This window comes from Cicer arietinum, chromosome 6 (assembly GCF_000331145.2).
Source record: "Cicer arietinum cultivar CDC Frontier isolate Library 1 chromosome 6, Cicar.CDCFrontier_v2.0, whole genome shotgun sequence".
Classification (NCBI taxonomy): domain Eukaryota; kingdom Viridiplantae; phylum Streptophyta; class Magnoliopsida; order Fabales; family Fabaceae; genus Cicer; species Cicer arietinum.
In genome coordinates this window covers 62,928,915-62,953,195 of record NC_021165.2, presented here as the reverse complement: position 1 = coordinate 62,953,195, position 24,281 = coordinate 62,928,915, and the positions used below count along the sequence as shown (strand labels likewise).

General features: G+C 30.4%; 2 protein-coding genes across 2 annotated transcripts; both read left to right on the top strand.

The window, feature by feature from the left end:
* The first annotated feature begins 1,321 nt into the window (after positions 1 to 1,321).
* Positions 1,322 to 6,015, top strand: LOC101490738 (transmembrane 9 superfamily member 5). Its single transcript, XM_004506122.4, has 7 exons — positions 1,322 to 1,616; positions 1,707 to 1,747; positions 2,007 to 2,586; positions 2,688 to 2,816; positions 4,105 to 4,261; positions 4,359 to 4,849; positions 5,428 to 6,015. The coding sequence occupies exons 1-7, from the start codon at positions 1,459 to 1,461 to the stop codon at positions 5,642 to 5,644; spliced, it is 1,773 nt and encodes a 590-aa protein (XP_004506179.1). The 5' UTR covers positions 1,322 to 1,458; the 3' UTR covers positions 5,645 to 6,015.
* Positions 6,016 to 7,512: 1,497 nt separating this feature from the next.
* LOC101491063 (ferredoxin, root R-B1) lies at positions 7,513 to 10,259 on the top strand. The gene is made up of 2 exons (XM_004506123.4): positions 7,513 to 7,649; positions 9,556 to 10,259. Exon 2 carries the CDS (start codon positions 9,563 to 9,565, stop codon positions 10,028 to 10,030), a length of 468 nt encoding a protein of 155 aa, XP_004506180.1. The 5' UTR covers positions 7,513 to 7,649; positions 9,556 to 9,562; the 3' UTR covers positions 10,031 to 10,259.
* The last annotated feature ends 14,022 nt before the right edge of the window (positions 10,260 to 24,281 follow it).

Below are 24,281 nucleotides of genomic sequence, written 5' to 3'. Positions count from 1 at the left end.
TGTACTTTTTGGGACAACACTTGATATTCATGAGTGGGTCCAAATTGTGAAAGTGGTATCTCAATGTTTTGTCCCTCTTGTGCATCAGTTTGGGGAAGAAAATTAGAGAAATTGGAGAAATTAGTGAGTAAACTTTGAGATAACAATAGAGAAAATGAGAGAAAATTTAGGAAACGAAAATGAGGGAAAAATGGGAGCGAAAATGGTGAAATTACTTTTGGCAAGGGGCATGAAAATAGTTTTCTTCCATAGTTGCAACATCTCTAACAACAACTTTACTTTTACAATGACTTTTGAGAATCAGTAAATTTAAGCTTTCTCCTATAGAGGAAGAAGAATAAGTGATTTTTTATTATTTCATTTTCTCCAATTTGAACACCATGAAAGAGGTAGAAGAATGAATTATATAAATGAAAGTTTTTGGAATAAGAAGATATGAAATTATGGAAGAAGAACAAGAATAAATTATATAGATGAAGATGTTACTATTGCAATGATGACATAATTTCAGTTTGTTTAAAAAAATGAGCTTTAATATCGATTCCAAAATCGAACAAATTAATCCCTCATAATTTCAAAATCAGGCAAATTAATCTATCTCTTACATCACAATGATTTGGCTAACAATTGGGTTTGCCGCATAAGCAGTTAATGTCAACGTCAACTTATTAACGGAGCAAACAAACGGAGGAAATATATTGCACGTCGTCCTTAAATTTCAGAGTGTTATTTACCTATTTCAAAAACTTAGGGGTAAATGCATGAGTTGTGATTTATTTAAAAGAAATATGCTTAAATATAATGTTGGTTCTTTATCTTTTACCTAATATTTGTTTTGATCATTTATCTTTATTTTATTTCATTTTGATCATTTATCTTTATTTTGATTCATTTTGGTCATTTATATTTTATAAGTGATGTATTTTAGTGTTTATAACAATCACACCAAAAATCATAACAACATCCAATCATTTAAAATTCTTATGACAATTGCCAATATGTATCTAATATAATATTCATTTAAAAAACATCTATTTAACCTAATAACATACATGTATTTGAAAAAAAATTGTATGCTAAATATATATAAACTTTTTAAAACAAATAATATGTATTGAGTTTATTGCATTTTCATTCTATCTTTATTAAGATTTGACATTTAATTTTACAACTAATCTAAGATTTGATCTCAATAACCAATAATAATAACAATTATACTCTATTTGAAAAAGTTAGAATGAAAATAATTAAAATATAGCTTTTATAAAAGATAAAAACCAAAATGAATAAAAAATAAATATTATGATTCTCTCTCACTTGGTTGACATTGAATTGGTAATTTCGGGTTTGTACATTGTTTAAATCTACCCACTATTGTCATCTGCAACTGCAAGCACTATCCCAAGCAGATGATGGTTGAAGGTTCACTACTACTAACGACATTTAACGAATTCATATATGGCTAAACCTCGTTACCTCATTCTCCTTCTTCTTCTCTTCGTCACTCTACAATCTTCTTCTCTTTCCGTTGCTGCTTCACCCTCAGATCACAACTACAACATTGGAGATACTCTTCCTTTCTTCGTCAACAAAGTTGGACCCTTCAACAATCCCAGGTCACACTTCCCTTCCCTTCAATTTTCATTCAATTTTTTCTTTTCTTTTCATTTTCATTGCATTTATGTTTATACAATTTTATTTTACAGTGAGACATATGAATACTATGATTTACCATTCTGCAAACCAGGTAAGTTACTTTCAATGTCTTGTTAGGTTTTAATTTTATCTCATCATGTTGAAAAATGAAAATGAATTAGATGATTGTTTTACATATAACTGATAATAACTCGTCATAACAACAAATAATTAGATAATTGTCTTTGATTTAAAATCTGTACAATATGATGTGGCAGATTGAATGATTCTGGTTGGATGTTTAATCTCATTTAATAATTAAGGGGTTGATTGGAACCACTTGGATTGTAAAAAGGAATTGTTTTTCACAGACCCAATAGTGAGAAAGAAAGAGTCACTTGGTGAAGTTCTTAATGGCGATCGTTTGAGCAATGCTTTGTATGAGTTCAAGTTCAGGGAAGACAAGGATGGGGAAACATTATGCCAAAAGAAGTTTACAATTGATCAAATTGGAAGCTTGAAACAAGCTATAAACAGTGAATTTTACTTCCAGTTTTACCTTGATGATCTTCCATTTTGGGGATTTATTGGGAAACTTGAAGAGGATAATGGTGAGGGAGGATCAAATTATTACCTTTTCACACATGTTCAATTTGATGTTCTTTACAATGGGAACCGAGTCGTAGAAGTAAAAGCATTTGGTGATCCAAATCGCGCTGTAGATATAACCAAAGCTGTTGATATTGATGTTAAGTTTACTTATTCTGTTATCTGGAATGCAACTGAACTACGGTTTGAGAATAGGATGGGGAGATACTCCAGAGCTTCGTTGCTTCCTGTGTATCGTCAAGTTCATTGGTTCTCGTTCATTAACTCCATTGTCATCATTTTGCTTTTGGTCGGTCTGCTTGCGCTGCTTTATACTAGACATTTGAAGAGCGATTTGAAAAAGTAACTTTCTACTTTTATTTTTTGTTGATAATTTTGCAAGAGGAGTATTTTAGTAAGCTATTTTTATTTGTTAGTCTAACTATCTTCATTTTACATTTTAGGTATTCTAGTGCTAATGAAGAAGATAGGGAAGTTGGATGGAAATCCATCGATGGTGATGTATTCAAACATCCTCCAAACTCGTCCTTATTTTTTGCTGTTGTGGGAACTGGTACCCAATTGCTAATCTTGTAAGCTACTTTAGTGTTTGAATTTGAAAATGCATATTCCTCAAGACTCTTCCTAAAAGCCAAATATTCAATCTGTAGTCTATACATGGCATTGTCATGACAACAATACATGATGCTATGCAACGTATATAGTTTCATCTCTGCATCAACCAACAGATTTTTTAATCAAAACCTTTAGCAGTCTAAATCTAGACTACAAAATGATAGAAAATGCTCTAGCATTTTTTTCTTTTAACTTCGGCTTTTATTGGTCTATTACTCTATTCTCATGTACTGTTGGGTTTATGATGGGGATCACACTTTCTTTTTATTTTATGTATACATACTTTGGTAATGAATGCTTGGAGAGAACACACAAGACAACAGAGGATTAGGGATGAATGCATTAGATAAAAAGTCAAGTTAGCACTGGTTGTGGAAAAGGTGGTAGAACTTTTGCCTTAGGTGATTAGAGCATATGCGTATAAGATATATCGAAGTCTCAGAAAGGAGAATAGATTAGATGGAGAGTAGCATAAATATTAGAAGTAGAAAAATACCAAAATGCTTTTGTTGTTGTTGTTGTTGTTGTAAGTTGTAACTAGAGGCAGACTTTGTTACTTGTAACAAAGTCAATAATATTCACCTATAAAGGTTTTTGAAGAGCTGTATTTATGCAATCTTTGATAGATAGTTTTTTACCCTTAATTCTTTCAACTTATGTACTTCCTGAATGCATCTTCGCCACAGATACATTTCTTTCCAATTATTGAACTTCACATGATTCTAACAAATAAGTTTTCTGTTGTGAGCCTGAAATTCTCTTGATAAAATGTTGTGTTTATTCTACTCTCACTCTTGATTGCTGCCCTTATAACCGCATAGAATGCTTGTTGAAATTAGTTCCTAAAATAACAATTAGAGTGGTTTAGATGTCTAGCTTATGGTACAACAATGTCATCATCACTTTTCATTTGTGTAAGGTGAGAAAAACAAATTACAAGTAAAACTGTTAGAATATATTATAAAGGGGAGTTGGAATAGTTAGTTGGTTAGTTACTTAGAGGAATATTTGTATAAAAAGGAAGATACAAAGATTGAGGGAAGGCATCAAATATTGTAAACATTTAGTAATAGAGCAGTGACTCTGTTGTAGTAGGGGAAACCCTTGGAAGATCTATCTCTCTCTCTCTCTCTCATTTTTTCAATAGAATAGTCCTTTCTTTTCAATTTAATTTTTGGGTTCCTAACATAAACTTGTAACTTTGTTCCTCTTTATCGATACAAACTAACATGTACTTTTCTTCAGGCTTTGTGTCCTACTGTTCCTAGCAATTATCGGTACCCTGTATCCATACAATCGTGGAGGACTATCAAGTTGTCTTGTTCTTCTATTCACTCTTTCATCTATTTGTGCTGGGTACTCAACAGCATCCTTCCATGGCCAATTTGCTGAGAATGGATGGGTAATTAATTCTATATGTATTTTCACAAGGAAAAAAATGTTCAATTTTTTATTTTATTTTGACCTATAGCTATTCTATGTCTTGACTATAATTGTAGGAGAGGAGTGTTGCTATAGCAAGCATTCTTTACATTGGACCGGTGTTTGTTACCGTCTCAATCCTCAACATTGTTGCAATATCTTACAGGGTTACTGCTGGACTCCCATTGGGCTCCATCCTTGTGATTCTTGTTTTATTCACATTTGTTGCAATCCCACTGCTTGCATTTGGTGGAGTAATTGGATACCGGTTTAGGTCTGAGTTTCAGCGCCCGCCTGCTACAAAGAGATATCCTAGCAGAGAGATTCAACAACAGGTTCCTTGGTACAGGAGAACACCATTTCAAATGTTCATTGGAGGTTTTGTGCCTTTTAGTGCAATTGTCTTGCAATTACATCAGGTGTATGCTAGTATGTGGGGCTACAAAATATACACTCTTCCCGGCATTTTGGTCGCCACACTTGTCACTGTCATCGTGATTATTGCACTCGTAAATGTAGGCTTGACGTACATTCAACTATCTGTGGAAGACCATGAATGGTGGTGGAGGTATGTTGTGTTGCTGACATCAATGCGTTGCCTGCTTGTTTTTTCCATTAATATTTTTTCTCTCACCTTGCCTCCTCCTTTTGTTTGTGTGCATCCTAAATAGCTATGACATCTTAAGTAAAATCATTGTGGCGATCAACTAATTATCGTGTTTAGATGTAATAACATTTTAAATGATCTATTGAAGTATCTCTTAATAAAACTCAAATAAATATGCATGTAATGTAAATGATTGTCATGTTTTTCTTTTAGCGTCTTAAGTCTTAACCCTCCAGATTCCAGAGAAAAGGGCCCAGTAATCTTACTGATCATCGTGGTTTAATATCCCCTTTGATATCACAATTCTGACCCATCTTTTTTTTTTTAGGAAAACAACAGTAAAATCTATAAACATGAAGCATTATTGAGTGTTAATGCTAAAATCAATTCAAATACATTTAATTGCTTCATTTTATATATTGTCTGGTGTTCTCATAAGATTTTTGGGAGGAAAAAAATGAATAAAATCTACAAACATGAAGCATCCTTCATTATGAAGCTTTGTAATTATTTATTTATTTATTTTGTGATGTGTGCAGATCTGTAATGTGTGGTGGTTCGACAGCCATTTTCATGTTCGGATATTGTATCTACTTCTATGCAAGATCAAGCATGAGTGGATTCTTACAATTATCCTTCTTTATTGGCTATAATGCATGCATATGCTATGCTTTCTTCCTGATATTTGGTGCCATCAGTTTCCGAGTTTCGTTGCTATTTGTTCGCCATATATACCATAATGTTAAAAGAGAGTGAGTCACAAATGTCATGCACAGAGCAACATCATCATTGATGAATTCTTTCCTTGGGAAGGTGAAGTTTACACAACACATTTGTGCGAAATTGTATTCTATATTGATTGATATTGATTTTCACCAGAATCAAGATCAAATCCATGACTGCACATTCTGGAAGAGCCATAGAAGAAGAGATGAGTGGAATCATAGATGATAGGTTGTTAGAATTTGAAACCAAGTGAATTAAGTCCCCAAGTTGTGTGTGTATGAGGAACTCTCTTTTTCAGATCTTTTTTACATTCGTGATGAGTTTTATTAATGAGCTTTTGTTAATTACGAATTGACATGCTAGTCTTTTAATTGAACGTTCCAAAAGTGGGTTTTGAAACACTTCACAGAAAGAAATTTGTTTATTCTAAGGCATGTTCACTTATGCTCATAATGCAATTATAACTTGGTGTTAGCAACATAAAAATAAAATAGTAGGATGATGCATTTCTGTAGTACCATGAGGGGAGCTGAAATACAGTGGATTACTTTGAAAAGCAGAATTTACATAAGAAAAGCAAAACTCTCAGCACATATAGAATGAATGCATGGTTATGGTAGAAGAAAGCCATTATATGCATGTGTTGTATTAGATATATATTCATATTAGAGAGTAGAGGAAGTTATTGACTTCTGAATCTTACAATCCTTTGAAGGAGGTGATGACTGTGCTGCTTGGTATGATGAAGAAACAATTTGTGCAAAAGAAAGAATAGCCCCACCTGCAGTTATTCAAAAGGAAGACATTGTTGTTAATTCAGCGACACAATAAATCTACATCACAAGGCTAAGACTTCATTCACACACACACACACACGTTCAGTGTAAAGATTTTTATAATTAAATTATTAAAAATATTTAATTTTAATCGTAATGAATTCGAAAGTAACACTTGATTTATTGTGAGTTGTTAAGAGTGTTAAAATAAAAGTTGACGACGGTTTATTAAAACTAATCTCTAAACAATTTGCATCTCTTGACTCAATTATTTAAAAATTCAAAGAGTATGCATGTTGGGATGGATTTAAGTGAGTGTAATTGGGGGCATTTTCCCCCACTAATCTATTTATTTTGTTATTAATTGTTAAAATTTTGAGTTTTTTCTAACAAAAATTAAGTGTTGTCCCTATTAAATTTTGTTGTATAATTTTATTTGTGAATAATTAAAATTTGCAATGGTATGAAAAGCAAATTGTTGAATGATTGTTCAGTCTCATACACAAAAAGATATATAGTTGATAATGTCAAAAATAGAAAAATCCTACAACAATTTCAAGATATGAAGATTTTTAGAGAGTTATAATTTGTAGATACGAAGATGTGTTCAAATTTTTAGCTATATAATAGTATAGTTGTTGTAATCTACAAAAAATTGATGATGTATTTTTCATATAAATATATATTCATCTCTTTATTTATCAAAACTTTTAGATCTGTCCTTATATGTAAGTTGACTTAATAGTAAAAACAAAAAAATGAAGACATTTTTTATAGAAACAAAAAAACAAAATTTTATACATATACAAATATTTGTAACCCAATTTTTTAGTCTTAATCCTTTAATTTCTAAGAGAATGAAAGTTAAGTCAAGATTCAAATTTCAATTCTCCCAAACAACTAAGTATCTTTAACTAATACTCATATTATCTAACGTAATTTCTGATGCTTATAAGTATAATTTGAAAACATCTTAATAATATTTTGATTTCACTAAAAAATCAAATGTGAATTAGAGTTGGTGGGTTTGGGCGGCGATTAACGAAATGTGGAATCTGTGGGTTGGGTTGGTGGAGAAAACAAATATGCTTTCAACATCTATATTATATTTATTAATTATAATAATAATAATAAAAAAAAGAAACTAATTATATGCCCAATAATAAATAGACCCCGAAAACCCACCACACTCTCTCTCACACTGTCTTAACATTCACTTCGAGTTTTCCGCTTCCATCGCCACCACCATTTTCTTCTCTGTAAGCCCTTCATTTCTCCCTCTCTTTTTTTCTTCTTTGTAATATTTTCAATTCTCCATCTTTTATTAATCATTACTTTTTGTGTATTATAGATTATTAGATTCTGTAATTTGTTTGAACTACTTAAACCTTGATCAGGGTTTATCTTTTTCTCATCCCTATTGCATGTATCTGATATTTTTGTACTAAACAGCGTCTTCAATTATTCACTATATCCTTAAGGGTGTTGTTGCTTATTATTTTATAAACAAATTAATTTTTTTTTAACCCCTTTGATGGGGGTTTTGGGGGTTTTTTTATTTTACAACTCGAAAATTTTGTCGTTTTGTGGTTATGATTTGCTTTTTTTTTTTTTCGTTTTTGTTATGGTGCTTGGCTGGGATTTTGATCTCGTTGGTGGTTTTCATGCAAAGATACAAACTTTACTTCTTTTTTTTTTTTTTTAGTTAGTTTGTTAGGAGAGAGGGAAATGTTAGTAGCAGATATGGAACTTTTAGATCTTTTGCATATATTTTCTTTGGTGTCACAACCCAAACTACTGGGTTACTCTTTCAGAAACTTTACTTATTTGTTGGCTATATAGCACTGACAGTTCAGATTAAAGGCGATTATGGCATCCGACATGTGTTGGAAATTGATGCCGACACAACATCCTCATATGTGGTTATATTCAACCACTTTCAATTTTTGAAATTATTATCAGTGTCTATGTGTTGGTGCCATTGTTGTTTCTGGTGTTCTTGTTTGTGCTTCATAGCTGTTGGTTGGGGCAATTGAATAGGGGTTCAGAGTTTGTCTTTAGACTGGTTATGAAAGAATTTTTGTTTTATCAGTATCAAGGGTCATAAGAATGTTGTCTTTGAAACTGACTATGTCTATGATTTGGTTATTAGAGTGATTTCAGCTGGTTTCATTCGGTTATTAGAGTGGTTTCAGCTGGTTTCTTTCTGGTTCAAGCGATTTAAAACATTTGATCCGTGATTCTGATGTCTCGCTGGTTTGATGTTTGGTTCTGTCTTTTAACTTATTTTTTTGAGCATAAAATGAACTCATTTTGTTAGCCTTCTTTTGGTTGTAAACTTGGAGCCTCGAGTGAAGAGCATAGAGCTACCATCTTGCTTCTTCTCATTAAGCTCCATAAAACAAGAGCCGTTTATAAAACAGGAATGGAACCAATTGCATTCTTTGTATTTTTTTATGGCATATATTCGTTCTAATCAACAACATTGGTATTAACTATTAAATCAGTTTACAGTTTTGTTTTAGGATTAAATCTTTTTCTTACTTAACTACATTAGATTTAATTGCAGTTATTATGTTCAAATAAAAACTTCTGAGGTTTTGTATTGTTTTAAACCAACCTACTATTGTCATCTGCAACCAATATCCCTGGCCAAGCAGATGATGGTTGAAGGATCACTATTCTCATGCCCATCTTCAACAAATGAATTTTGTTCTGTTTTTAAAAAAGTGTCAAAGTTATTGTTCAATCAAGCATTTTTTGCATGTTGAACATGTATACATTGTAATTGGATGGCATGGAAATATATAATTCAATTTTCAGATGCTTCTACACAATTGTCTTTTGTGATGATTTTGGAAGTGACCACTATAATTGAAATTTTGTTATGACCAACTCTCTTTATAGCTACCCGATAGGTTTACGCATAAGATTAGTTTTATATCTCTAACATCTTATGCCATTCTTAAGACATTTTTCTCAACGCACATTGTAATAAATGTAAATTTGGAGATTGCATTGGTCTAGCAATGTCTAATTGAGTTCTCAATATTTTATTAACTAGTTTATAAAACCTATTGCCTCTTCTTGTTGTTGTGCCTTGTGTAATAAAAAAAAACTTATTCTGGAAAATATTAATTTAATTATATATGGATTTATTTTCAGGGTAATCATGGCATCCATGTCGGCTGTGAATGTTTCCCCCCTATGCATGGTTCAAACTGCAAGCCGCAATCAATCAACCGGTGCTACCACAGTGAAGTGCCCTTCCTCTTTCGGGTCTGCGAAGAGCATTTCATTCTCTCTTGGATTGAAGTCATCCTCTTCATTTAGAACAACAGCAAAGGCTGCTTACAAGGTTAAGTTGATTGGACCAGACGGAAAAGAGAATGAGTTTGATGCCCCCGATGATGTTTACATCTTAGACGCAGCAGAGAATGCTGGAGTTGAACTCCCTTATTCGTGCCGTGCTGGAGCATGCTCTACTTGTGCAGGAAAGATTGTTTCTGGTGCGGTGGATCAGTCTGATGGCTCATTCTTGGATGACAATCAACTCAAGGAAGGTTTTGTCCTTACCTGTGTTTCGTATCCGACCGCAGACTGTGTAATCGAAACTCACAAGGAAGGTGAACTTTACTGAGAAATGCTGGACTTAAAATTTAAAACCATTGCACAAGGAAACTGGGAATTTAAGGTAGATTTTGCAGCTGATTTGCTTGTTCTGCTTTAGAAAATCAGCCTTTTCTTTTGGCATTATTTGTGATTTGAGATTATGGATTTTTGCCTATGCAAGCAAATACTGTGGTTTTTAGATGATAATTTTGACATTTAAATGTGAACAATGATGTCATTTTAGTTTTTTTTTTTTACATTAATGATGCCATTCTAGGAAGAACATAATAAAACATCTCGTTGAAAAATCGAAAAATCACAGTTTCATATTTGGTTGAGAAATTTCACTTTTCCCTTAAAAATAAATAAATAGAACAATATTTTATCTTTTACTAAATATTTGTTTTGGTCTTTATTTTTATTTGTTTTGGTTTTTTTTTTTTTTTTTTATCTTTTATAAGTGATGTATTTTAATTATTTTTATCGTAACTCGTCCAAGCAACTGTATAATTATTGTAATTAACTATTAAGATTAAGTCTTGGATTAGTTTATAGTTAAGTTTACGATCTTAATAAGAGGATGAAGTAAAAATACAGTAAACTCCGATAAATGTCATTTGTTTCAAAGAATTTATATATATTTTAAAGCATTAAAAAGAAATGTTTTTAAGTTCAAGCTTATTATTAGATTATAATAGATTTTTTTTGAAAGAATACTATATTAGATATATATTGACAATTGTTAATCGATACTTTTATTGTTGTTGTGATAAAAATTAAAGATAAAGTAAGTGAATCAAAATAAAGATAAAGAAATAAAATAGATATTAGATAAAAGACTAAAATTATATTTAAATTTATTTTTAATGTGATTTGCTAAAGGAAAAAATATCTTGCATAAGCTTGTTATTTGGTATAATAATTAGCTAGTACATTTATAAACACAAGTACAGGTGGCCATGATACACGTGGACGGTATTAAAGATGAAAACGAGTAGGGTTCTGGGAGAGTAGAATAATATTTATCTTCTTATTTGCATTTTGAATTAATTTTTAACTTTCTTAAGTTATTATCACTGATTTTGTTTATTTTAGTAAAAAAATTATATTAATCACTTGAGTTTAAATGATTAATCATCTTAATTTAGATTGGATAATCGAGATATCGAATACTTGTTGGAATAATCTTAGATCACTTAAGTCTCCGACAATTAGAAGGTTATAATAAAAAAAAAAAGACATAATTATTCGTCTCTTAACTTAATTTTCAGATAATATTTCATTGTTTTATCTTTTTATTTTTTTAATTTAGTCATTTATTTAATTTTAAATAAACAATTTGATCTTTTATGTTTTAAAATGTTAACAATGTTATTTTTTTTTTTTTACAAAATTTCATCAAAATTTACAAACAAAGCTCATATAATCAATTATCATTTTCAATACAAACTATATTTTTTATCAAATAAACTCATTCTTTATATTGTTGAATTTTTGTAATAAAATTAAATAAAAGATCAAATAAAAAAAAATAAAAAAAGATAAATGACTTGAGTATTATCTGAAATTAAGTTAAGAGACTGCATGAGCAGTTGTGCTTAAAAAAATATATTATATCTTAAAACTGTTTAATTTTTTCTATCAGTTAGCTTCGATGAATATTAATTTTTTATTTTAAATATATTTTTACTTGTTTATGTTATAGAAATAAATAAGTCCATCAAAATTCAAATTTAATACTTTCTTCTAAAGATTTGATGCTGAATTAAGTTAAGAAAACCAATTTCAATTAATTGTTCGAGGTAATTATAGACGAATTCTATGATAAATAATAGCATTGGGTGATTTATTATAAGTTATGTTTTTTAGAGCATTCTAACATGGTTTATAGTGAGTGATTAAAACATCTATAACGACAATACATGAACACTTTACTTTAGACTTTAGATATTAATTGAGATTAATTAATGTTTGAACATAGAGTGAATTTAAATTTTTTTGAAGTCTCACATCGGAAAACTCTCATATTTTGAGTAGGATCAGTCTGATGGCTCATTCTTGGATGACAATCAACTCAAGGAAGGTTTTGTCCTTACCTGTGTTTCGTATCCGACCGCAGACTGTGTAATCGAAACTCACAAGGAAGGTGAACTTTACTGAGAAATGCTGGACTTAAAATTTAAAACCATTGCACAAGGAAACTGGGAATTTAAGGTAGATTTTGCAGCTGATTTGCTTGTTCTGCTTTAGAAAATCAGCCTTTTCTTTTGGCATTATTTGTGATTTGAGATTATGGATTTTTGCCTATGCAAGCAAATACTGTGGTTTTTAGATGATAATTTTGACATTTAAATGTGAACAATGATGTCATTTTAGTTTTTTTTTTTTACATTAATGATGCCATTCTAGGAAGAACATAATAAAACATCTCGTTGAAAAATCGAAAAATCACAGTTTCATATTTGGTTGAGAAATTTCACTTTTCCCTTAAAAATAAATAAATAGAACAATATTTTATCTTTTACTAAATATTTGTTTTGGTCTTTATTTTTATTTGTTTTGGTTTTTTTTTTTTTTTTTTATCTTTTATAAGTGATGTATTTTAATTATTTTTATCGTAACTCGTCCAAGCAACTGTATAATTATTGTAATTAACTATTAAGATTAAGTCTTGGATTAGTTTATAGTTAAGTTTACGATCTTAATAAGAGGATGAAGTAAAAATACAGTAAACTCCGATAAATGTCATTTGTTTCAAAGAATTTATATATATTTTAAAGCATTAAAAAGAAATGTTTTTAAGTTCAAGCTTATTATTAGATTATAATAGATTTTTTTTGAAAGAATACTATATTAGATATATATTGACAATTGTTAATCGATACTTTTATTGTTGTTGTGATAAAAATTAAAGATAAAGTAAGTGAATCAAAATAAAGATAAAGAAATAAAATAGATATTAGATAAAAGACTAAAATTATATTTAAATTTATTTTTAATGTGATTTGCTAAAGGAAAAAATATCTTGCATAAGCTTGTTATTTGGTATAATAATTAGCTAGTACATTTATAAACACAAGTACAGGTGGCCATGATACACGTGGACGGTATTAAAGATGAAAACGAGTAGGGTTCTGGGAGAGTAGAATAATATTTATCTTCTTATTTGCATTTTGAATTAATTTTTAACTTTCTTAAGTTATTATCACTGATTTTGTTTATTTTAGTAAAAAAATTATATTAATCACTTGAGTTTAAATGATTAATCATCTTAATTTAGATTGGATAATCGAGATATCGAATACTTGTTGGAATAATCTTAGATCACTTAAGTCTCCGACAATTAGAAGGTTATAATAAAAAAAAAAAGACATAATTATTCGTCTCTTAACTTAATTTTCAGATAATATTTCATTGTTTTATCTTTTTATTTTTTTAATTTAGTCATTTATTTAATTTTAAATAAACAATTTGATCTTTTATGTTTTAAAATGTTAACAATGTTATTTTTTTTTTTTTACAAAATTTCATCAAAATTTACAAACAAAGCTCATATAATCAATTATCATTTTCAATACAAACTATATTTTTTATCAAATAAACTCATTCTTTATATTGTTGAATTTTTGTAATAAAATTAAATAAAAGATCAAATAAAAAAAAATAAAAAAAGATAAATGACTTGAGTATTATCTGAAATTAAGTTAAGAGACTGCATGAGCAGTTGTGCTTAAAAAAATATATTATATCTTAAAACTGTTTAATTTTTTCTATCAGTTAGCTTCGATGAATATTAATTTTTTATTTTAAATATATTTTTACTTGTTTATGTTATAGAAATAAATAAGTCCATCAAAATTCAAATTTAATACTTTCTTCTAAAGATTTGATGCTGAATTAAGTTAAGAAAACCAATTTCAATTAATTGTTCGAGGTAATTATAGACGAATTCTATGATAAATAATAGCATTGGGTGATTTATTATAAGTTATGTTTTTTAGAGCATTCTAACATGGTTTATAGTGAGTGATTAAAACATCTATAACGACAATACATGAACACTTTACTTTAGACTTTAGATATTAATTGAGATTAATTAATGTTTGAACATAGAGTGAATTTAAATTTTTTTGAAGTCTCACATCGGAAAACTCTCATATTTTGAGTAGTTTTCAACTCAATAAATATTAAAGTCTCACATTAGATAAAAAATATATGTGCGTTTTTTTTCCATCACTATATAATGAGTATCAAACTATTGTGAAAAACACACCAAAGTTTGATGCATTTTTCAACTTTCTCTTTTCTCTCTTTTCTATTCTGGTCGACTGATTTTCGAGCCACTTCCCCCTTTTCTTTTTTCCCCTTCGATATTTATGAGCGGTTTTATACCGTTGTCCCTTCGATTTTTTGAGCGGTTGTTATGTTGTAGTCTTTTCATTTTTAGAATGGTTGTTATGTCGTAATCCCTTCGATTTTTAGAACGGTTGTTATATCGTAGTCCATTTCCTTCGTTTTTTAGAGCAGTTGTTATGCCATAACCCTTTTGATTTCTAGAGCGGTTGTTATGTCGTAGTTCCGTCGATTTTTGAGTGGTCATAATACCATTATCCTTTTAGAGTGATTTTTATAGAGCGGTTTTTAAATCGTAATCCTGTCGATTTTTTAGTGGTCTTAATACCACTATGAGCGATTTTTGTGTTGTAGTCTTTTGTAGCAGTTTATGTGTCGTAGTCTTTTAGAGCGGTTTTTTGTGACCTAGTCCTTTTAATTTATGAGTGGTCATAGTACTATATTGCGAGTGACTTTAATCATCATATTTAGAGTGACTTTAACCGCCATATTGATGGTGTAATTCTAATGGAACTCCGATTACAATGAATCTGAACTGTTTTATGTTGGGGACTTCGTGGGTGATAGTTTGTCTTGTACAATTTGGACAGTGCCGCGAAGTATTTTAAAGAGAGCAACTTAGTTTGCGACTCAATCCAGTAATATCTTTTGTGACATAAATTGTAATTTGACTCAATCCAGTAATATTTTCAGTAGCATAAATTGTAATTTTAAAACAGTTTTTAAAACTCAAAAATAATAATTTTAAGACGTCTATAATGACAATACTTGAACACTTTAGTTTGGATATTAATTAAAATTAAGTAATTCATTATATTTTTAATTTTGTGGCATTCATGTAAACAATTTTTTAAGTATTTCACATGTGTGAAGGACTTGATTCTTGATCAAATGAGTTCATTGTGTTTGATCATCATCACAACGTCAAAATATGCAAAAGTGATGAGAAGCAAATAATATTTTGTCTGGTAAAACATCTTTGTTCTGCTAGCTTTATTTTATTCTACTTTTTCATAATATTTCTTGAATCATGAAACACATTTTTATCAACTCGTAGACGATCTGCAACTTTTATGAAGCCAATACCTAGAAATCTCGTCTAACTCATATTTACCATATATTTGTATAACATATTAAAAGAATTTCACAACCATATCTATTGGGATTTGACTTCTCTAAAGTAAGAAGTTGGTAAAATCAGTGAATCAATGGTTGATATTATAACCACTTATGATTAGTCATGCATGTGGATAAAATCATAACCATTCATTTAGTGATCAATGATTAACATTATTCACTTTATTCTCTAAAGTGAATTGCTTATTTTAGAGGTGTTAAATCATATCTATTGACGACATAATTATTACATGGCATAATTATATAATAATGAAAGACTGATAATCTTTTATCTTAGAGAAGTATTATTGGTTGAATATCAAATACCAGCATACAAACAACAACATACTATGAATACTTTGATTTATATAAACTCTCACTTAATTATTAGAATACATTGTCTATTTTATTTAAAGAGAGTTCAAAAGGTGATATAAAATTTTAGTATATTGATATCTAAAAAAATTTAGTATATCGTACAAATTTTAATATGAAGAAAAAAATAATTAATTCAAATAAATATTATAACTTCAATTTTTTTAAATCATTATCAATTGTCTTGAACATATCTCTAAAAACAATATTAAAGATTATTATTTTTTAATTAATCCAATTGTTTGATAAAAAAAATTACTTGTTTGACAAGACACTTGCTTGTACAACATAAAATTTGTAATCAATTTCCTTGCTTGAAACACTAAATTTACAAACTATTGAATAAATCACTATAAGACAAATTTATCATCATTCTTTATGGAATCATCTCTATGAACGTCAGACAAACAATATTAATAAGAACAAGCATATGGCAGTAATTAATTTGTTTTGGTTAACTGAAGTTGGTTGTATGAGTTAGTTAGTATTTAATAAACATTCTTATAGTATTCTTTCAACGGCGACTGAAGAATACGAACACTGAATCAAGCGCGTTAGTATTCCCTAAATCTTTTTATTTGATAAAAAAAAATCTTAAATTTTTTTAATTTAAAAAAAAAATCTCACCTTTTAGTATTCTTACATACGCATAAAATTTTATATAAACGAAATAAAATATTTTGTATTTATTGTAAATTATTTAATTCTCTTCTTAATACAACTAAGTTGATTCATGGAAGAGAGAAATATTAGTTATAAATTGAAAAATCACGAGACAATATTAGTTATAAATTGAAAAATCATGAGACAAAAAGTGAGTATATTGCTCGTATGAGAAATATTAGTTATAAATTAAGAAATCATGAGACAAGTAGTGAACACATTGTTAACATGAGATATTTGAGTGGTACAATGTATACACATTATTTTCTTCTTCAACTAAAATATAAAAAAAATTCACATGAGTTCTTGATGTTGCCGTAGAACCGTTGAAATGTCTTATTTCATTTGTTGAAAAATATAGAGAAAATAGATTTGAAAATGTCATTAATTATGCTAAAGAAAATTTCTATTTATTAAATAAAATATTAATAATTTATTTATTAAATTTTAAAAAAACTCTATCTAATAATTTTGCTTTAAATCTCTTGGGCCGACCAAGTCACCTGTATTAAGTGTGTTCTAACAATACAAATGGTGTTATATGTTATTTATTGATAGTCAAGAAGATTAAAAGAAAATAATTGTTTGTTTAAGAGGCTTACAACATTTGAAATACAAATGCCTAAATTTATTAAAAATAGCACTGAAGTCAAAAACGTTCGTCTAAAAATAATTATCATATTTGTAAAAATAATTTTACAAAACCAATTTATCTAAAAAAGATTCTCAATTTTATTTTTCAATGCAATTTTAATTCAGTTTTTTTTAATTGTACACTATAATTAATACTTATACATCACTTTTAAATTATTAATTTCATACTTTATATTATGATTAAAATACATCAATAATTAATAAGCATAATTTAATAAAATTACAATTTCTTTTTATCATCTTTTTTTAATTTATGTGAAATAATCAAATATAAGAATTATTTTAAAACAAGAAAATATAATTAATAATAGTAGTATTAGTAAGTAGATCCAATCAGGATCTGTGTTAAAAAATCTAATAAGATACTCCTTCCATTTTGAAATATAAAAAAAAATAGTCAAAGAAAAATATCTAATTTAAAATTTAAGTCAAAGAGACCCAGTTTCTTTATTTTTACTTATATTTTAAAATTCAGCAGTAAGATGCATTGGAAATTGATTTTGGTTTTTAAGATAACGGCCAAAACGTGCCATCCCTGGTGCATTTGGCTTCATGGAGATTCTGATCAACATGTGGGCTTCATTAAGTATAAGAATTCTCTCTCCCTATTTATTTACCTCAAAATAATTAAATTATTTGTCCCCTAAGGACAATTTAATTGATAGCGACGTTAATATTTATGTTTAAGTTCGAGTTTAGAATTCTTTACTTGTCTACATTTTAAATGTGTGAGTTTAATTCCTAGATTATTTAATTAGAAAAGTATAAAAATTCTGTTTTAAATATATAATTCTACTAAATAGTTTTGGAATATGAAAAGTTTACACTAAATATGTTTATACACAATGATTAATTAAGTAATAGTCATAAACAAATTATAAACATTAATTACACTATTAATCTTTTTTAGTATGTGTAAAAAGTCGCTTAGAGTCTCATAAATAAAAACAAATGGAGTATTAGAAAAAAAAAGACAAGTGGACTATATATATATATATTTTGATGTTAAAATGAATTTCATTAAGTTGTTAAATCAATTGAAATAAAAGAGGCAATACAAAGAAGACAATTTTTATTTCATATCGAGTTTAGGAAATCTAAAACAAAATGATTAGTCGAAATATTAATATTTCGTTCAACATAATTTTAAGAAAAATAAAGAGCCGTTAATCTTTTGACAATCAACAATCTCCAACCAAATATAGAATAAATATTTGAATTTTGCTTACATTCCTCGTACCACATTAAGAGAGTGCTCTTAAAAACCAACCGATCTAAATTTAATATCAAGAGTAAATTGAAGGGTTAATTTCAAACTCAATGATTCCACAATATCCAAATTGGGAAGTGCATTAAAATACCAAGTGGTCATAGTCATCATCGAGCCATTAGCATCACAAATAATTGCTCCAACGCACCATTTATTATTCCCTGACCTAACTGCATCCACATTAACGTTATAAAAAACCTTTTAAGGGGAGGCCAAAAGGATGTCAAAATAAAGACATGTGCCCGAGAATTTTAAATCCAAGTGTTCGACATATTGTTATGGTCCTCAATGACACCCAAACTTTATATGGTTTCATACATGGAAATATTTTTTCCCTTCAAAACTAGCTTTGTTTCTAGCATACCAAATACAAAAATTTAAAGATAAAACAAAACATATTTCTTCATCTGAGCTATGATTGATCACATTTTTAAATCAATGAATACAAAAATCAGTAGCCTTCAAAACAAACGCCCAAATGAGATTAGAATCAAACATGTTTTGACTAAATAAAATCTTTAAAAAGGTGGTCAATATCTTACTCAAGTGAACCACATCTAGCACAAAAAGGCTCCAACATCATACTTTTATGGAGAAGCTTCTTTCCCCCAATCTAAGTTAACATGTTAGAGAGTAATTTGAAGTTTCCATAACTTTGACCACATTTTTTATTGCGCTAATGAGGGAGAACCCTTATGAAGTTCACCTTATCTCTATTGTCTAATAGCATGATACACACTTTTAACACAATTTTTTTTTCCTGTGAGGGACCCAACCATAGTCCCCATTTGAGTTGAATTAGAGAATGGAATCTAAAAGATATGAGAAGTCTCAAAAGGCAGCAAGATTGAATAGATCAACAACATATTCCAAGTTATAGTATCGTGCATAATGAGTTGAGATACCTATGAGATATATGAGGTATGATAATTACTAGACCAAGCCATGTAACCATTTTGAAGAGCAACTAGTTATCCTTCAAAATATTTATATAATACCCAGTTCTCACTCTTCACACATAGCCTTTGTAAAGATTTCATAAAGCCTCATGAAGGTTTCTCCAATTATAACTAGGCAAGCAACCTAGTCAAGCCTTTAGCACTTTCTTATGAGAAAAATAAGGAGATTTCTGATATTTTGAAAGCAAGAAGTAGGGATTAGAGTGAATTTTCCATCTCTAATTTGCAAGCAATACCAAATTAAAAACTCTAATATTTATAAAATCTAATCCACGTCTATTTTTTAGTTGACAACATTTATTCAAGTTTAATTATTGGAGCTTTTTCTTCTCACATTTGTTGTAGCCCCACCAAACTTTCTTAATTATTACTTCATTGTGATTACATAAACCTTTGGATAATAGAAAACAATTCATGATGTAAGATTGAATAGACTGCACCACAAATTTTATGAGTACCTCATGACCTGATGAAGATAAGAATTTCTCCTTCCAACATAGAACGGAACCCTAAAAATTTATATTGTGTCGCCACAATTTTAAAAGGAATCCATATTTGGAAATCATTTTTTGTCATTTGATATATTTTGGATGAAAGAGATCTTTGACTAATCAAGATCGACAAATTAGCTCGAAATATCCTTGTAGAGATAGAAGATATTCTAAACTCATGTAGCATCAGATTGAGTAAAAAAAATGTGATAGCACTTGTGCACCCCTAGTAGTTTGAATTCCACGCAACATGTTATGATTCATTGCTCTAGAATAAGACTTGAAAAAACTTTGCACAAAATAAATAAGGAAAGAGATAGATGGTCTCCTTGTCCGAGTTTTCTTTGAAGGGTGAACGTTTGACAAGGTCCACCATTTATGATGATAGAGAAAAAGATTGTTGAAGTATAATTCATAATCACATATATCAAATGTTAGAAAAAATTCATACTTCTCAAAATTGCTATGACAAAAAGGCCGTCCAATTACGTCATATGATTTGGAAATATAAGTTTTAAATACATAAAATTTTTCGTCATAAGATTTTGCTATTCCTCATGTAATGAAAACCATCAAAAGCTAGAATGGCATTGTCAATAACTAATCTACTAGACACAAAATCACTTTGAGACAGATCAACTATATCTAGTAAAATTTATTTAAGACGATTTGCTATTCCATTTGCGAATTTGTAGTTTTGAGTCAAGATGTGGTGTCTCAGTCTCTTGGTGGTCTAGAACCATTGACTCTTTATTTCTCTCAATGCTCTTTTGATTCTCCAACACGTTATGCTAATCTAGTTCAAGTTGGTGGGAGGAGTGGGAAAGAAATCTTGGCGTATGGATCAAGAATTTGATGTGGGAAGAAATTGATTGAATTTAAGTGTGAGTGGTGTCACAAATTAGGGTTTTATCTCCCTCTTGCTTTGATATTTCTCCATATGTATAATCGTTACCACATTTACATCTCATAATTACAAATTTAAGGAGATCAAATCAAATCATGATTTGTCTAACTTATTTTTGGAAATCTGATAAATATAATTACAAATTAACATTATTTTCTAATTGACACCCCCCCCCCCCTCAAATTGATGCGGCTGGTCAAGGAGCATCAATTTGCTAACTAGAAACTGATGGCGCGGGCGAGGAACAACTTTGGTAAGAATGTCTGCAACTTGAAACTGAGTATTGATGTGAGGGATGAATATAATCTGATTATCATAGGCCTCATGGATGAAGTGACAATCTACTTCAATATGTTTGGTGCGCTCATGAAAAACAGGATTTGCAACAATTTGAATAGCATTTGTATTGTCAGCATAGAGAGACGTCGGCTCTGTTTGAGGGAATCCAAGTTCAGCCAAAAGACCACGAAGCCAAATTATCTCAGAACAAGCAGTAGACATAACACGATACTCTGATTCAGTAGATGATTTAGAGACTCGTGTTTGTTGCTTACTTTTCCATCATATCAGTGAAGAACCGAGAAACATGCACCAACCGGTGACAGATCGCCGAGTATCGGGACACCCAGCTCAATCAGCATCACTATAGGCAATCAATTTGGGAACTGTGCCCATGGGAAAGAAGAGACCTCGTTGAGAGCTACCTAGCAAATAACGAATTATGCGACGGACTGCGGCCAAGTGAAGGTGGCGAGGAGAGTGCATGAACTGACTTACTTGTTGAACAACAAATGATATGTCAGGTCGGGTAATTGTCAAATAATTAAGACTACCCACAAGTTGTCGATACAATAAAGGATCTGGCAATAGATCACCATCATCTCTGTGATATTTCACGTTAACCTCAAGAGGAGTATCTACCGGATTAGCTGATTGGAGGCCTACCATAGAAATAAGGTTTGTCGCATACTTATGTTGATGAAGAAATATACCCTTGGGGGTAGAATGGACCTCAAGGCCAAGGAAATACTGCAAGTTACCAAGATCTTTCATATGAAATGCAGTTTGCAATTGATGTTTAAGTTCCTGGATGGATGTCGGATCAGATCCAGTAATGACCATATCGTCAACATATAGGAGGAGTAGAACAATGCCTGTAGATGTGCGATGAATAAATAAAGAGGAGTCATGCTGACTTTGAGTGAAAGAGAAACTAAGTAGAGTGGAACGAAATTTCTCATACCATGCTCGAGGTGCTTGTTTCAAACCATATAAAGAGCGTTTGAGCTTGCACACACCATGAGATGAAGAAAATAGACCTTGAGGAGGAGTCATATAAATATCTTCAGTGATATCACCGTGAAGAAATCCATTATTCACGTCCATTTGATGAAGAGTCCATCCATTAGAAGCAGATATAGAGAGTACAGTGCGAAGAACTGTCATTTTGGCTACCGGTGCAAATGTCTCATCATAATCAATTCCATATTCCTGTTTGTTTCCTAAAGCAACCAATCGAGCCTTGTACCGATTCAAGGACCCATCATAATTTAATTTAATTTAATAGAATACACTCATTTGCAGCCTATGGGTTTGATATGAGGAGGACAAGAGACAATATCCCATGTGAAATTCTCTTGAAGAGCCTGAAGTTCCTCATTCATTGCTGTTATCCAGCGCACATCTTTAACAGCCTGTGAGTAACAAGTAGGAATAGATATGCTAGAGAGAGATGCAGACAAAGAAGCATGTGAGGAATTATACCTGTCTGGTGAATATCTATCGGGTGCGCGAGACGCTCTGCTAGAACGTCGTGGTGCAACCGCAACAGGATCAGGTGGCGGATCAGGGTCGAGAAGGGGGGTTATAACCTGTTGTTTGTGTTTTCTAACATATACATTTCCATTTAATTTAATAGAATACACTCATTTGCAGCCTATGGGTTTGATATGAGGAGGACAAGAGACAATATCCCATGTGAAATTCTCTTGAAGAGCCTGAAGTTCCTCATTCATTGCTGTTATCCAGCGCACATCTTTAGCAGCCTGTGAGTAACAAGTAGAAATAGATATGCTAGAAAGAGATGCAGACAAAGAGGTATGTGAAGAATTATACCTGTCTGGTGAATATCTATTTGGTGCACGAGATGCTCTACCAGAACGTCGTGGTGCAACTGCTACATGATCAGGTGGCGGATCAGGGTCGAGAAGGGGGGGTTATAACCTGCTGTTTGTGTTTTCTAACATACACATTTCCTGGTTTAAAACGTTCTATAGATTGAGGCATAATAGAAAATTTAGGAAGAGTAGCAATATCATTCATGGCAGGAGAAACACAGTGAAACATAAATTGATTATAAAAAAATGTCACATTCCTATAAATGCGAAAGCGTTGGTTAGAAACATCATAACACACAAAACCCTTATGAGAGTGACTATATCCCATAAATGCGCATTGAGCAGACTGCGCTCCAAGCTTATGTCTTTCAAAGGGAGGTAGGTGAACAAAACACACACATCCAAAAGTATGTAAATCACTATAATCAGGCTGAATTTTAAAAAGACGAAAAAAAAGGGGAGTCAAGATTAATAGATGTAGAAGGAAGACGATTGATCAGGAAGACAACTGTGGAAAGAGCCTTCACCCAATATCGAGATGGTACAGAAGCTTGAAGAAGTAAGGTGCGTGTTACATCAAGCAAATGACGATTCTTACGTTTTGTCATTCCATTTTGTTGGGGGGTATTTGGACAAGATCATTGAGACAAGATACCTTTTTGCTGAAGATACTCCTGAAACTCATGAGACATATACTCACGACCAGAGTCAGAGCGAAAAATTTTAACACTTGCTTGAAATTAAGTTTCAAAATATGTTAGAAATTTCTTAAACATAGAAAACACTTCAGATTTGGACCGAAGAAAATATATCCAAGTAAAACGAATGTAATCATCAATAAATGTAACAAAATATTTATAATGAGCATGAGAAGTTACATTTAAGACCCTTAATTTTTAAATCCTAAATTATATAATTTTAGGGTATTTGGTGTTGAAGTTCTTAGACTTTTAGCCTAGTTTTTGGTAATTAGTGGGTTAAATGCCAAAAACATATTTTTGGAAATTAGATTAAAATTATTTGTCGGATAATAATTTATTTACGTTACGGAGAATTTAATACCAGGCAATTTTGGTAAAAATAAAGAAAAACGGTGTTAGGGATTTTCAAACCCTCAAACACAACTCTATTTTTCTTCTAGATCTAAGCTTCGTTTCGAGAAGAAAGTGAAGGGAAAGTTGCTCACCTCCATGCTACGATGCTAGTGAACCAACTTTGGAAGCGACGACGCGAACAAAGTTTTTACCGGAATTAATTACGGTACCGTAATCGCGTGTTAGAGCTATCGTAAAGGTAAGGGCTCCTTCCAAACTTTTAGTTTGCATTTAGGGACTTATCTGTGGTTGTGTGGAAAAGAAGTTTGTTGGGTTTGAA

Bases quoted from the DNA above. Each gene is read 5' to 3' on its own strand.
- LOC101490738 (XM_004506122.4), top strand. From the start codon at position 1,459: ATGGCTAAACCTCGTTACCTCATTCTCCTTCTTCTTCTCTTCGTCACT. The intron at 1,748-2,006 runs GTAAGTTACTTT...TGTTTTTCACAG, and splicing joins TTTACCATTCTGCAAACCAG to ACCCAATAGTGAGAAAGAAA. The intron at 4,262-4,358 runs GTAATTAATTCT...CTATAATTGTAG, and splicing joins AATTTGCTGAGAATGGATGG to GAGAGGAGTGTTGCTATAGC.
- LOC101491063 (XM_004506123.4), top strand. From the start codon at position 9,563: ATGGCATCCATGTCGGCTGTGAATGTTTCCCCCCTATGCATGGTTCAA.